This window comes from Prinia subflava, chromosome 7, assembly GCF_021018805.1.
Source record: "Prinia subflava isolate CZ2003 ecotype Zambia chromosome 7, Cam_Psub_1.2, whole genome shotgun sequence".
Lineage (NCBI taxonomy): Eukaryota > Metazoa > Chordata > Aves > Passeriformes > Cisticolidae > Prinia > Prinia subflava.
Window position 1 is genome coordinate 26,880,862 of NC_086253.1, and position 13,850 is coordinate 26,894,711.

A 13,850-nucleotide genomic window follows, 5' to 3' on the forward strand; every position below is an offset into this window, starting at 1 on the left:
AGCATTAAAAAAATTACACCAAACAAGTATTTTTATCAAATAACTGTGAGTAGCATAATGAATGAAATTGATACGAAATAAAATGCTAGAGTACAAATGGAGCTGTCTACCTCCCCATCTCCATTCACACATGACTTTGCCTGCCAGTAACACTCAACTGACATCAAATTAATAAGCTTATTAGCAGAGACTTAACACCACAAAAACACACTTGATTCAGTACTCAGCAAAACCTTGACAATTAACTTGTCCATCAGCAGGCTGATGAATGGGCATTGCTAATGGGATTTCTGTAGCTAAGAGACAAAAAGATGAACTAAAGGAATCTGGAGTCCTACACTGCTTACCTGTGACCACAGAAAAGGCACTGCTTACAAGTCCCTGCCTTCCAATACAAAAGATACTGCTGCCAAGAGTTCTTGACACTTTGTTTGATCCAAAATAATGCATGCCATTTTTCTGAAGGTTAAGAAGCCATGACATTTGTCCAGTCTATTGGAGACAATTGCCAAGTAGGAAAGGTGCTTTTAAAAACACATTTCGTGTATGACTCAGCCTGTCCTGTGCAAGTAAAACCAGAAAGAAGCAAGACAATTTTTTTTTGTGAGGGTGGTGCCAACCTCCTTAAGAAGCGGACACTGGAAACCAGATCCTGCATCTAAAGGAAATCAGGTAGCAGGCAACTCTTATCACTGGAGCACCATGTACAGCAAAGCAAGGACTTACTGGGAGTACATGCAACACAAGATTTGCCTCCTGGAGCACAATTATCAGTGTAAGAATAAATGATGATTTGTTCAATATTGTTAATACTGTGTCTCCTCCTACTCCTCTACATATATACTGGCAGGGATTACGAGCACCTGCCTCTTGGCACAGTTAATATTAAATCTTACAGAAAGTAAGGAGTTAATGTTACATTTCAAGGAGAAAAGTCACAGAGGAGAAAGAATGGCAAGTGGCAGGCAGAGCCATAGCTCTGCACAGGGATTTCCAGGAGTGGTGAAGGACTCTGGGTTTCACTGGCAGCGTGTGAAACATATGAAACACAGAATAATGCTGCTCTTCTGCAGTATGGGTTACCCAGATAGCAACTGCCATGTAATCATAATATGTATCTAAACAAATCTGGCACGTAAAAGGTATTAATTGTTTAAACTTCTAACAAGAAAAAGTGCATTTGCGTAGAGCGGGTGATAGTGGTTTTCTACTTCCCCCCTGAAAAGCTGGCTCTTACTACAATCATTTATACATTGAGATTCTTTCATTTTACCATTTTTTCTTGGTTTGTTTTGTGCATAGAATATTAATTTAACAGTTCCAATTGACTTAATATGTTTAGCCTATTTCCACAAGGCTTTAAAAGTTTTGCAGATGTTGACATTTGTTCACTTAAGAAAGCCATTTCTTCATTTTGTGCTCATTTTAGAGGCTCTAGGTAACCTGTGTCTGGACACAAAATATTAGCCCTTTCACAGGGTGAGGGAGGGAGATCTTTGTGTCTTAAATGAGAGCCATAATGGCAATACTTGGCAATTTTCAGACCAAATGCAAATGCACTTCTTTGACAGGAATACTGAAAGATATTCTTAATTCCCATGTGATATGGTAACCACACTTAAAGTATTTTAACCCCTTGTCAGCCAGAGTTAGAAAAACTTCAATTGTTTTCTTTCAACAGATTAATAAACTGTCAATAAAGACAGCTTCTGTTCACTCTCAAAGCATTTATTTAATGTTAAAACAAACCTTACCCCTATTTTATTTTGTACTTTCAAAGTAGTCTGAGCAAGAGCATTCTACTTACAGGAAATTATTTTAACTAGAAGAATTCTATAGATATGTATAGAATAATTTATACATCTATATATACACACATACCTATCTTTCTTTCTTTCTGAGCAAAACTACTAGGAATGCCTTAATCCTGGCATGTCAAACCTGGGAAATGGCCCGTAACTAAGCTCCCTAAGCCCATGGAATATGAATTGTAACCAACAAGCTCATTCTTATAGAGTGTCACAGATGGTGACACAAAACCAAACACACTTAAAAGTGCTCATCACTTCCTCAAACTCAGTTCACTGTTTTACCTGTATTGCTGTAGTACTAAGATGCCTCCAGCAGTTTAGGGCTCTGCTTTATAGAATTGTTTAAAAAACACATAAACATATCTGAATTCCTGTTAAAAGCAAGGTAACATAAGAGCAAGCAAGCAAAAGAAATGAATGAACTGAGACCATGTGAGACAGGTGTCAAGATACTTCAGGGCTTGTATATACCAGTTTTTATGAAAGGTCATGAAATTTACCATACATTTTATGAAGAATAAATACTTAAGAAGTTAAAAATACTACATGTGTAAGGGAAGAATCCAAATGGGTTTACATGTAATGGAGACGACTCCAGTGCAAATGCAGCAAGCCTAACAAACGGACAGCTAAATAAGAACTAACAGTACATAATTGAAAGCTTAAGCAATTGATACATGACTATTTTCACTTCATCAACAATCAAATTACATTTGATTGTTTAGTTGTGCAACAAAGAATGTGTATCAGTGTCCAAACTGCAATCTCATCCAAAAGATACCAAATTCCAGAGGGTGACCTTTGCAATCACTATGGTATCGTGCAAGACACCCACCAAGACAATTAATTCCATATGTAGCTTTATGTTGAAAAGTGACTGAGCTAATTTCAAGATTTATTTTTTTTAAATTTATTCTTTTTAAAATCTCTTAATTTCTTAATTGTGGGCAGCTGACACCATGGGTCTTCTTTCCAAATTCTGTTGCAATATCTCTTCTGAAGAGATTAACTGATCAACATTGTAGGCCACCAAAAAGATAATTTATTGCACTGAGCTGAGCTATGTAATTATCAATTACACATAGAATAAGCAATATAAATGATAACAAGGAATGTCACTGATCTTAATCCTGTCTATGTAGAAGTGAAGGTCTCTCAACAGCTGACCTATGAATTATTCTTGCAAAACAAGACTAAGTACTCCAAAAGCTTTTCTATTTTCTCACTTCTTTCTATTAAACTGCTTGCTTCAGCAGACCGAAGCCCAGGCTTAAGCTCCTGGTTTACACCAGTTTAGAGTCAATAAATGTTACCTAGTAACTACTGTATCCTGTAGGAAAGCTGAGCAATCTGAAAACTAAATTGAGTTCTAGGCAGGGAAAATTTGTAAGCTGTTTTAAGAGTTTCAAAATTTATTGGCAAAGGATTCTGTGCAGGCATGCATATATGAGGAACACCTAACCTATTATGTGCAAATAAATAATAATGTCACTCTTGATTAAGTAATGAGTCATGAACTTTACATTTGTAAAAATGGTAAAGAATCACAGCACAGCATGACAGGGTTACTAACACCCTAGCTATTAGATCTTGCTACTGAAACATTAACTACAATATAAAATACTCAGCAGCACTGCGATTTTTCCACTTCTTTCTTTTTTTCTTTTTGCGAGTGTGAATGCTAATATTCATCAGAGAAAGAATGATGTAATTGATTAAACTCATAACCACCTTCTGCCAAAAGGAAAATATAAACATTGGAATGACATCTGGCATTAAGTCTCTGTTTCCTTAAAAACATGTTTATACTTTCTGTTTCTCAAGACACTGAGGACAACAATAAAATCTGTATTCAGACAAATTTTACAGCACCAAATTAGTACTAATTAGTACTTGGAATTTTAAACATGAAAATACTATATTGTCAAGAGCTCTCCACCTAAGTGTATGTATACAGCTTCCACCACCAGAGTATCTGACCTACTTATATTACTACCAGGAGTGACTAAAAATTCCAGTTGCTTTTGCTAAAATATTAGAGTGTTCTCTTTTTTATGGTAGCTGAAAGGATTTTTAGTCACATAGGCATAATAAAGGTAATTATAGCCACTGATAGGATGAAACTGTGATTGTGTTAACAATTTTTAATTATGGATTGATTTTGTGAATTTGTTGGGTTTGTGGGTTTCTGTAGTATTATTTATTATGAATTTAATTCAAATTACTCTCGAGACTGTGACATTAATCAGCAACACCAGACAAAATGTTGACAGTTTAGAGATGCAATGATAGCATCATGGTTTTTCGGTCAATGCTGAAGCTGTCTAATTTCCAGGGAAACCATGAAATGTTGGACAGCAGGTATAAAAGCACTGTGGCACAAAAAATCTCAAGAAGCAAGATTTCCCTCTCCAACACTATAATAACAATGCATATGATAATCTTCCAGATATCCTTATTTTTGTCAATCCAGCTATTCTAAGACAACAATGCTGGTACATTTGCAGTTTGAGAAGGAATTTTACCTCAGACATCTTAAAAAAGAAGAGAATGTCCTCATCCTAAAAAGAAAGATAGCTTCCTCTTTTGAGAAAGGTCATTGAAAAAAAAACCCTAATCCTGGAATTTAAATGGGGGAGATATTAATAAAATAGACTTCTACTCAGTATGACAACTACTTTACTCTTAAATCTTGAGCATAAGTTATGCCAGAAGGATTCAGCCAATTCCAGGAGGTAGCACCCATTCAAAGAGTAGTGCCATTCAAAGAGGAACAGTACTTTCATTTGGGGCACATTATGGTTCCATTCACACTATCTGCTGGGTACTGTTAAACTGAATTTGAAGGGAGAAATCCCTACTCAGTAAATACATGAGTAATATATGTTAAAAACAGCAAAAGTTTTTTTTTTTTCTCACAATGTCACATTTTGTTTACTCTGGAGAGAGTTTCTCTTGTGCTTTTGTATTTCATGGGCCCATATTACTTAAGAACCTGCAATAAAGACATAAATTCTAGAGGAACAGGGAATATAGCTAAAAAGTATGGAGTGGCAACATTCTTTCTTACTTTGTTACCTCCCTAAATATTAAATCTTCACTAGCTGGAAAACAAGGCAGTCATATGAGGAGTGGTGAGGAGTTACAGGCTGTGTGGTACAGCACTTAGTCTGTTCCCTTTCCCATCTATCAGTATTATGGATGGTCAGAATAAGAAAAAATAGAAAGAGGATCTCAAGAGAAGAAAAATACAATGGCGTAGGATATCTTCTTGGTAAACAGAACAAACTGTTTCAATTCACACAGTATTTAAAACTCCTCAATCTGTTTCACACAGTATTTAAAACTCCTCACACTCTTTCATGTGAAGCAGTAGAGCACTAGAACACAGAGAAAACTTGTAATCAACAAAATGAACCATTTTGATGCATTACTCTTAGATCATGATCCTTCTTCCTTTGAGGTCAACACCATGATTCCACTGAAATCTAATTTCACTCTCAAACTATTCATCCATTCCAGTTAAGGAGAGAACAACACCGTGCTAAGTATGCAGCTGCACTTTTAGCAGACTTTCATTCAAAACCAAACTTCCTTGATGCAGATGTGAAAAATATAATGAGCCAACATAGGTCTGAAAAATGTAGAGATTTTAGTTACGACAAAATAGTAGCAGTGGGCTGTTTTGACCTTTAGCAGGCCATTTTTTGAACTGAGTACCTACACTCAAAAAGGGTAAATCAAGGCGAGAGAAAACTAGAAAAGGTTATTCAGTGTAATAGTTAGACTAAAGGTTTCTTATCAACAATGCATTTTTTTCTGAAAAGCACAAAATAGACTAAGCAGAGCATCATGAGAGTCATCAGAGAGATCCAGTAATGACAGAAATTCCAACACTGAAGATTTATTTTTTTGGGAAATCTGAGATTCTAACATCAACTGTTTTTATTGGGTTATCTCCTTTAACATCAGCTGGAGTCTGACATGCATCCATCAGCAGAAAGTCCAGAATTCCTACAGTGCCAGAGTCTAGCAATATTAGTCCCAGTAGATCTTTTACAAACAGTTGTCTTCCACGTTGTTCCAATATACAATAGAAACAATACTACTTTCATGTTGAAACAAGTACTTTTTATTAGGGATTCTTTACGATTTATTATTTCAAACTATATGAAACATAACAAATATGCTAAAGAATTTCTCAGTAGTACTGCTGAAATAAACTATTATAGCACCAAATTTAGAGCAGTGTGCTATGTACCAACCATTCAAAAAGTAACGTCCTGTTTTTTTTTTAAATAAAAATCTCTAATGTCTTCTGGGTCTCAACACTTTGCTCTCCCTACAAACTCCTGTCAACAGCTCAAAGACAGGCCATGTGCTCAGAAGCAGATAATGCATCTCAGATTTTGTCTTCGAAATAGAGTCTATGTATTTCAAAATAACTGTTGTTTGAACTCCTGAAAATAAGTATGAGCTTAAGGAACAGTTACAAATGTTAGCTTAGAAAGTTTACTTTGGCTAACACAGTTTACCATAATATGATGGCTGGAAGGCAGAGGGTATAATCCAAAGCCACCTACGATTATGAGACTGCTTGTTAAACATTTCTTTTTTATGAAATATATAGTTTGGTTATTCCTTACCTCTGTTTTCCCACTCCCTGCTGATTTCTGCATGGCTTTTATATAGGCAGCTGTCTGTTGTTGTGAAAACAATGCTGAGCTTGCAGCTTTATTTTAATTCTAAAGCTGAACTGGTTTTAAGATGGAACTTAGCCAGCCCCTGAGAAGAGCTATGTGACATGACTCACTGTGGGAGAGAGAAGGGGACTATGGGCTGTCAGTCCCATTCTCTACAAAAAACCTAAAGAATGGTTGGAATGAGTTCTTTTACCTGAGGTGTGGTTGTTTGTTGGTTTGTTTTTTTTTTTAATAGAGAAAGGAAGTTGCCTATGATACTCAAAAATATTTCAGTTTTACCAAAAGACAATAGTTCTGAAAATTAATTTAGACAAGAGCTCGGTAGTATCTAAGTTTTGCAGTTTCATGCTCTCCAAACCCTGCAGAAAGTCATTGACTACAAAGATATGAAGTATGGGCATATTCTTCTTGAAGGACCAGGGACTGTACCCTACTGACAGAGATCATGGGAGAATCAAATTGGTTGGTTTGTTCATCAAGACATGCCTCTTGCTAGGGTTGGTTAAAACAATGAATGGCAGAAGAAACAGCACAGGAAGAAAAGTTTTGAGCTTTCTGTGAACTTCAGCAGAAATTAGGTTCCTAGAAAAAACTCCTTCTTTGTTTGGTATATCTCCAAAGGTTAGTAGGATAGAGTTCAATATACCACTAACTCTCAATTTCCTGAGAGAAATCCAAATGTGATAGAAAACTGTATATAAATAATACTGTGGTCACAAACAGGATGCCATAAAAAACGTGGTGGTGGGAAAAGCTGAGGGTAGACGACAGTTGTAAACAAGAGAAACCTCACTCTCTTGGTGCATGGAATTTCCAACTATTCTTTCATCTACTCAGCAAATTACACAAGTTTAACACTTACATAGTAAAAAACTCCTCTCTGCATTTGATACAGCATGTTACCTCAAAAAGCATATAATAATAATAATGATAATTATAATGATAATAACAGCAACAATCCTAGGTAATGCCAGAAGTTATATCTTCTTGAAACTTCATATAAATGCAAAACTGTCACCCAATTCAGATTACTTATATACTTCACCTTTAATGCCCACTCTTTTATTTATAAAATTTCTTAGACACAGCTATAAAAGAATAAATATGTAGGTTCCCATTCCTTTTATTTATTTGGTAATAAGAAATGGCTCTTTAGCAAGACATCCCAACACACTTCTTCATGAACAAATACAAGCTACAGAATGCAATGGAAAATCAAAATATTAAACATAATGTGTACCTGTAGAAGTAATCTCTCAAAGGCAAGGAAATTGTCCCATTTGGAAGTCTGGGGGTGTTTCAAAGTGTGGACTGTGGCCAGCACAAGCTGCAGAAGACCACAGTGGTTCTCCAAAGCCTTGAGATTGTTTCTGAAAAGCTGAATGTATGAGCTGAGCTGTTCTGGGGTGACTCTGCCTGTAGAAAGGAAAAAAGGACACAGCATTCAGTGGTGACAAATGGAATACTAAACTTTTTACATTATAGTGAAAACGTTATAGAGAACTTTAGAGGCCTCTCCAATATGGGCCTGATCTTGGCTTTGCTGCAATCACTGGGAGCTTCAGCTGCAGCAACAGGTCAGGACAAAGACTTAGATCATCCATGAATTGTGCCTTGAGGTATATAATATCAGAGGTTTTTAACAATGCACAACAGATGGTGACATAAAGGGTAATAACTTTTGTTTTCAGACAAAGAGGGACATTCATTTCAGCTAGGGAAATAATATTGGACGACTACTTCTAAACAATCTTTCTGTTTTTACCAGAAGTCCAATAGGAATTTGCGAGCCTTCTACCTTACAGCAAACTCAAATCTTCTCACCACTTCCTGAGGGCGCATTTTTTGATTAGTCTTGACTCAAGAAACAAACATAATAGTGACGCAAGGAATTGATTTCTGGAGCTGTTCTTGGAAGGGGCAAGGTCCCAAGGTGTGACTCTTCAGTTTCTGGCATGCAGTAACCACAGCATGATTTCACCAGCTGTTTGAAAATAAACACCCCAGCTCCCACACATGGTCCTGTAAATCTCTCCTTATTAGAAGAGCATGAGGGGCATCATTTGGGCCAGATGAACACTACAGGATTAGCTGTTGTTCCATCCAACATTAAAATGCCAGCTGAACTGCTCAAGTAATTTATATTTTGGAAAAGATCTCTTTCAGGAAGGAAGGCAGCTCATCTCTCCCAAGAAAATCGTCACAGGCATTTACACATGCCATCAACAGACAGGCAAAAATGGTGTCAAAACACCATCGTAGTTGCAAGTCTGGATTGCGACCCATTCCAGGGCTGGTTCCTGGAAGCCTCTGCCAGTAACAAGTCATCTTCCTCAAGCAAACCAGACCTAAAAAGCAGGGATATATGAAATAGAGTGAGGAGGATCCTTTAACTTAAATAGAACAATCTTTGGTGCCAGGAAGACATGAGGTTGTCCTGATGCAAGTGGTTCATAGCTTACAATGCTGACCATTTCAGCCAGAATTTTTCCATAAAGGAAAAATCTTGTAAAACTGCCACTGTGTTTCTTCTCCGTGTTTGGTTATATCATCACTTAACAAGGCTCCCCATCTGCCTTCATCCTTTCAGTATCATATAAATGGCAAATAAATGAGTCCAACAGTGAATAAATGTTGAAAGCTCTTCCTCTTAGTTTCAGTGATATCAAGGGCAGTCTTTGGAAGAGCATTTAGATTTGGGAAAGCTGCTAAATACAGCGAAACACACAGGCTCTTTATGTGAATTTTAATGGAAAGCATCAAACCAAAAAGTCAGCAAATTAACCCACAAATCAAGCTGACACCACTCAGTAGGCCAGAGGGCTGACAAAAGGCTTCCACGGTTAGCCCACATAGGCTAAAACAGCAACCATGGCCATGTGTGTTTTTAGACTAAACACTGGGGCTTTCAGTCTTGTTTTATTTCTTTTAAAGCTGTGTCAGGCAGATTTACATGGTGATTTGAAAATGTCAGTCCACGATGCCTTGCAACATACCTTTGATAATGACTGCATTATTACCTAGAGCAGTCCTGATATATTGTAGCATTTTCAAAATCTGATAACTTGCTTCAATTGGGAAAACATGCAGTTGCCAGCCCTTCCCTCACATGAATCAGAAAAATAGGAGGGCTTTCAAGACTTCTGATTTCAATTAAAAAAAAATTCAAGAGTTTTGTTCCACATTGTTCCTTGTGAAAGTGAATCCAGATGCAGCACTGGATCAGTTTGAGATCCATTCACCATTTTAGATAAACAATCAAATTCTTTCCCACCCTCAGAATACCACCATATGTAAGTATAAGGAAAATCCTGACCTTAGCAAGTCATTAACAAAACTTATACTTGCATTAAGGAGTGCAGCATCTTGTCTGTGTTATTTACAACACCCATAGAACTACTCAGATCCAGAGTTCAGATCAGAGAGTTCCAGCCAACTTCTACACAGCAATCTCCCTGGACAGCTGACTGATAAATATAGTTCCAGTATTCCACTATTCCAGTAGTTGAGGAAAGGAATTTGGGAAAGTAATTGGTGGTAATCAGCAATTAAATTACTTTTCCTGAGACCTAAATCCTCATCATCTTCCCTGCTGCTTGCTCACAGAGGGAGATTTCAGCATAACAGACTAACGCTAATCTAATTTCAACCCTACCAGCCCTTTGGATTTTTAAAGTCCCTCTGTTGTTTCAAGTCATTTCATTGCAATGCGGCAGATAGGCCCTAACAAATCAAGAGAATTATTTCAATGACATCATGTCTCAATTGTCATTTTGTTCTCTTAAAGCATATTTCGAGGTTCACAGGCAGAACATGGCAACTACTGGCAAAAAGACTTTAGTGTGTCTTGTCCTTGCACTCTTCTTCCTGCTCCACCACAGGCATACACTGCTCCAAACTCTAGATCCATGCATAGTCAGAAGTCTTGTGGGCATCAGAGCCTGACTTGTGAGAAATACATCAGGCTGACAAAGCACTTGATAACTTTGAAATTCCTGGATGTGGAAAGGAAAAGCTTGATCTCAACCACTGTTAAGGGATTTAAAAATACTGATAACCTTTTTGCATAAATGCCAGGAATTCCATATTGTCTAAGAAATAACCTTTGCCACTAACAGCTATCAAGCAGAATGTGTGAAACGGGTACATTTATCCCAAACTCTGTCAGCAACATTAAATCTGAATACAGGACTTGAAAAACTGACATCTACTGAAAGCGCTATTAAAACAAAACAAAAACTAACCACACACATAAAAATAACTACAAACCTCAACAACAACACAGTCACCCCAACACTTTGACGCCTCATGCCTCTTTACAAGTATAACAGAGAAGATAGAATCAGTAAGTAGTCACTGGGAAGTATCACAGTGAAACCCAAAAGTTAACAGAATATAGGAGGATGGGGAGCAGGGAAAAAAACCAAACTGATGATGTGTGGGAACTAATTCAGCTAAAAAACAATGAATGGCTAGTTTGGCATAATTAACATATTTGTACACTAAAGAAATAATCTTGTGAAACAGAATGAAATAATAGTGTAGGGAATGAGACTGGGTATTAGAGAAGTAACAGAAACATGACACACTAGCAATCAATCTCACTACTGAGGGACCTGTCCCATCCAAGAAACACTGAACATCAGTATGATGAAGCAGCCCTGTGTTTTAGTACTCCAATAAATGGAAGATAAAAAGTAAGACATAATAGAGACAAGATTAACCTAGGAAAAGAGAAAACTAACATTTGTGTCAATGAAATGGTGAAATTAGCTACCTTATGTAGCTGATGTCAAGAGTGTGAAAAGCTTCAGGACAAATGTCTAAGAAAAAAGTATCTTACAGCACACCTAAAAATGCAAAGTACATTTACCAAAGAACATCGTGTCAAATTGATATGTAACGTATTAACGAATCAATTACAATGCACATGGATTTAACATAGCATTAATTAGGCCATAACCATATTTGAGTGGGAAAAGACTAGGATTACAAGAATTGTAAAATACCTAAGAAACACCCAAAAACAGATGGCAAGTAATATGCAATAGAGAAGTACTAGGATTTAAATAGAAAAGGTAAAATAAGAGGGTTCTTATGTGTGCTTGCACATATTTATAGAACAAATTTTGGTAAAAAATAGTGCCAAAACAGGTGCTGTCAGAAGCTTGTGGAACATCATCAATATGGAGAAAGAGCAGCCAGCAGAGCTGGATTGCTTTCAGTATTAGACAAATGTAAGTGGGATGAAATTTAACAGTATAAAAATGATGCATTTTAACACCAGAGTAAGAGGTGCAAATGTGGAGTTAAAACCTTAAAATGACAGAAGGAAATAATGTCTAGGCTTCTTCATCGTAAAAGAGCAGATACAATTCCTTCCAAGTGATACAGTTGTAGTAAAAACAGGGCCATAGAAATGCCTCAATACAAAGCCTCTCCCTCCAGGAGCATTCTGTGCAGCTCAAATAACTCCTATTCCTGGAAGTTTAACTCAAAAAACTGTGATGCATGCACAGCTACTATAACAATCAGGATGATGGAGAACTAAAGTTAGGAAAGCAAAACTGAAATGTCTGGCTTATAAGGGCTCCCTGCACCAGCTGGAAAAAAAATTAGGTCTCTTTGAAAGCATAAAAAATATTTACATGAAAGTTTAATACTGGTACTATAACCAATGGGGATAAATAATACATGAATATATTTACACAAGACATTAAGAAACATCACTGTATCAATCAGTCTTCCAGTAGTGGAGGCAAGAGTGGAGGCAAACCAATGTAACTTGTTCTAAAGTGAGGTTTGATGAGTGTCGAATGAGCAGCTGCATAAATGTTCACAAAACTTAATTCAATACAAATGGCCCCCTCAAATCCTTTATTCCTATGATAATTAATTTGTAAACATATTGGTTGAATTCCACCTCCAACTTTCAAGAATTTAGAGCAGATCCCAAAAGAACTGCAGATCAATTCTGCCTACTTTTCAACTACAGAAGGTGTTGCTTGGTTTTGTTCTTTTAATAATTAATTGAATAAACAATTTGTTGCTAAATATGGAAATAGCAGCACAGAATATCAACATTTTCAACATTTTACTGCACTAAATATACACAGTTTATAATACATGTAAAATGATGACATGCACAATTAGTCTGAAGGGAAGAAGTATTTCCGATACTGACAAAGCAGATCACTCAAGATAGGCATACGGTGGCAGAAATTACCAGCAACTGATATTAAAGGTCTGTAAAATCTGGAGTTCAGTAGTAAGAGTAGACTGAGTGGAACAGAAAGACTTTCACCTTAACAGCTAAACAAAAAATCAACTGGACAAGCCACATTCATAGACATTAAGATGCAATTTACCAGTATGACTTCTTTTCCATTTGAAATTAATGCTGCAGTCTATGTAGTACAATGCAGGCATTGCTTCAAGAACATAATTATTTTTCAAGATAGATTTACTGGTAGAAGCAATTTTTTAAAATTCAGAATCCAAAAGCGCTTAAGCAGGCAATAAAAATTTATGGATGAACAAGGTGTCTAAAGAGCAAAGGTCAGAATTATCAATGCACTGTTCCAAACATCCAGGCCTTATGTTTTTCATATAACACTTAGTTAATTATCTCCATAGGGACAAGGAAACAAGTAAAGAGGAAAGTATATTTTGCGACCAGCTGGGTAAATCAGTGGATGCTCTTCCCGGAGTGCGGGAATCGCCAAATACACACAGCTTTAACTTTGTTCAGTTTTATGCAAGAACACAGAGCTTCACTGGCTGGAATCCTTTTGCTGAGGTCCATTTTCCACTTGAAAGAATCAAAAATAAGAAACAATCTTGGCATGCTTATGTTCACAGACAAGATTTTTCAAGTCAGTAGAGGGCTGAAGAAATCTAGATAAATTGTTTTCCTTGTTCACAGTCTAAGCAACATAGACTTATCTCTCCCAGTAGCAATGCCGGATACTTGCGAGGAATGTGGAAAGCTCTTGAACTCCACAGAGCCAACTGGGCAACTGTGCTGCTAAGGGAGCTGGATATTTGACAAACTGAGTGAGAGCAATTTAGCAGGACAGATGATGCCCCTTACATCTCCTTGTTAGTCTAATTTCCAGGTGTTGTTATTAACTCAAAACTCTTTCGTACTTCTTGGGAAGCTTCAACAACAATCTTTAACAACAAGTGCCAGGAAAATAATTTATTCTCAACTTTTGTTTAGTTTACTTCAAAAGTCATCCATCCCTTAAACTGTTAACATAGAAAAGAAGAACATCAGCTAATCCCTAGTTCTTTGGAGAGAAGGGAAGTAGGCCAGTATGAGATGCTGCTTGGC

The 13,850-nt window shown here is 36.8% G+C and overlaps 1 protein-coding gene across 1 annotated transcript in view; it reads right to left on the reverse strand.

Moving 5' to 3' along the window:
* SCFD2 (sec1 family domain containing 2) overlaps window positions 1–13,850 on the reverse strand; it is a 211,314-nt gene that overhangs the window by 142,838 nt on the left and 54,626 nt on the right. Inside the window, exon 4 of the mRNA XM_063401933.1 lies at window positions 7,755–7,930. Within this exon, the coding sequence (XP_063258003.1) occupies window positions 7,755–7,930 (176 nt within the window). The remainder of the gene's footprint in view (window positions 1–7,754; window positions 7,931–13,850) is intronic.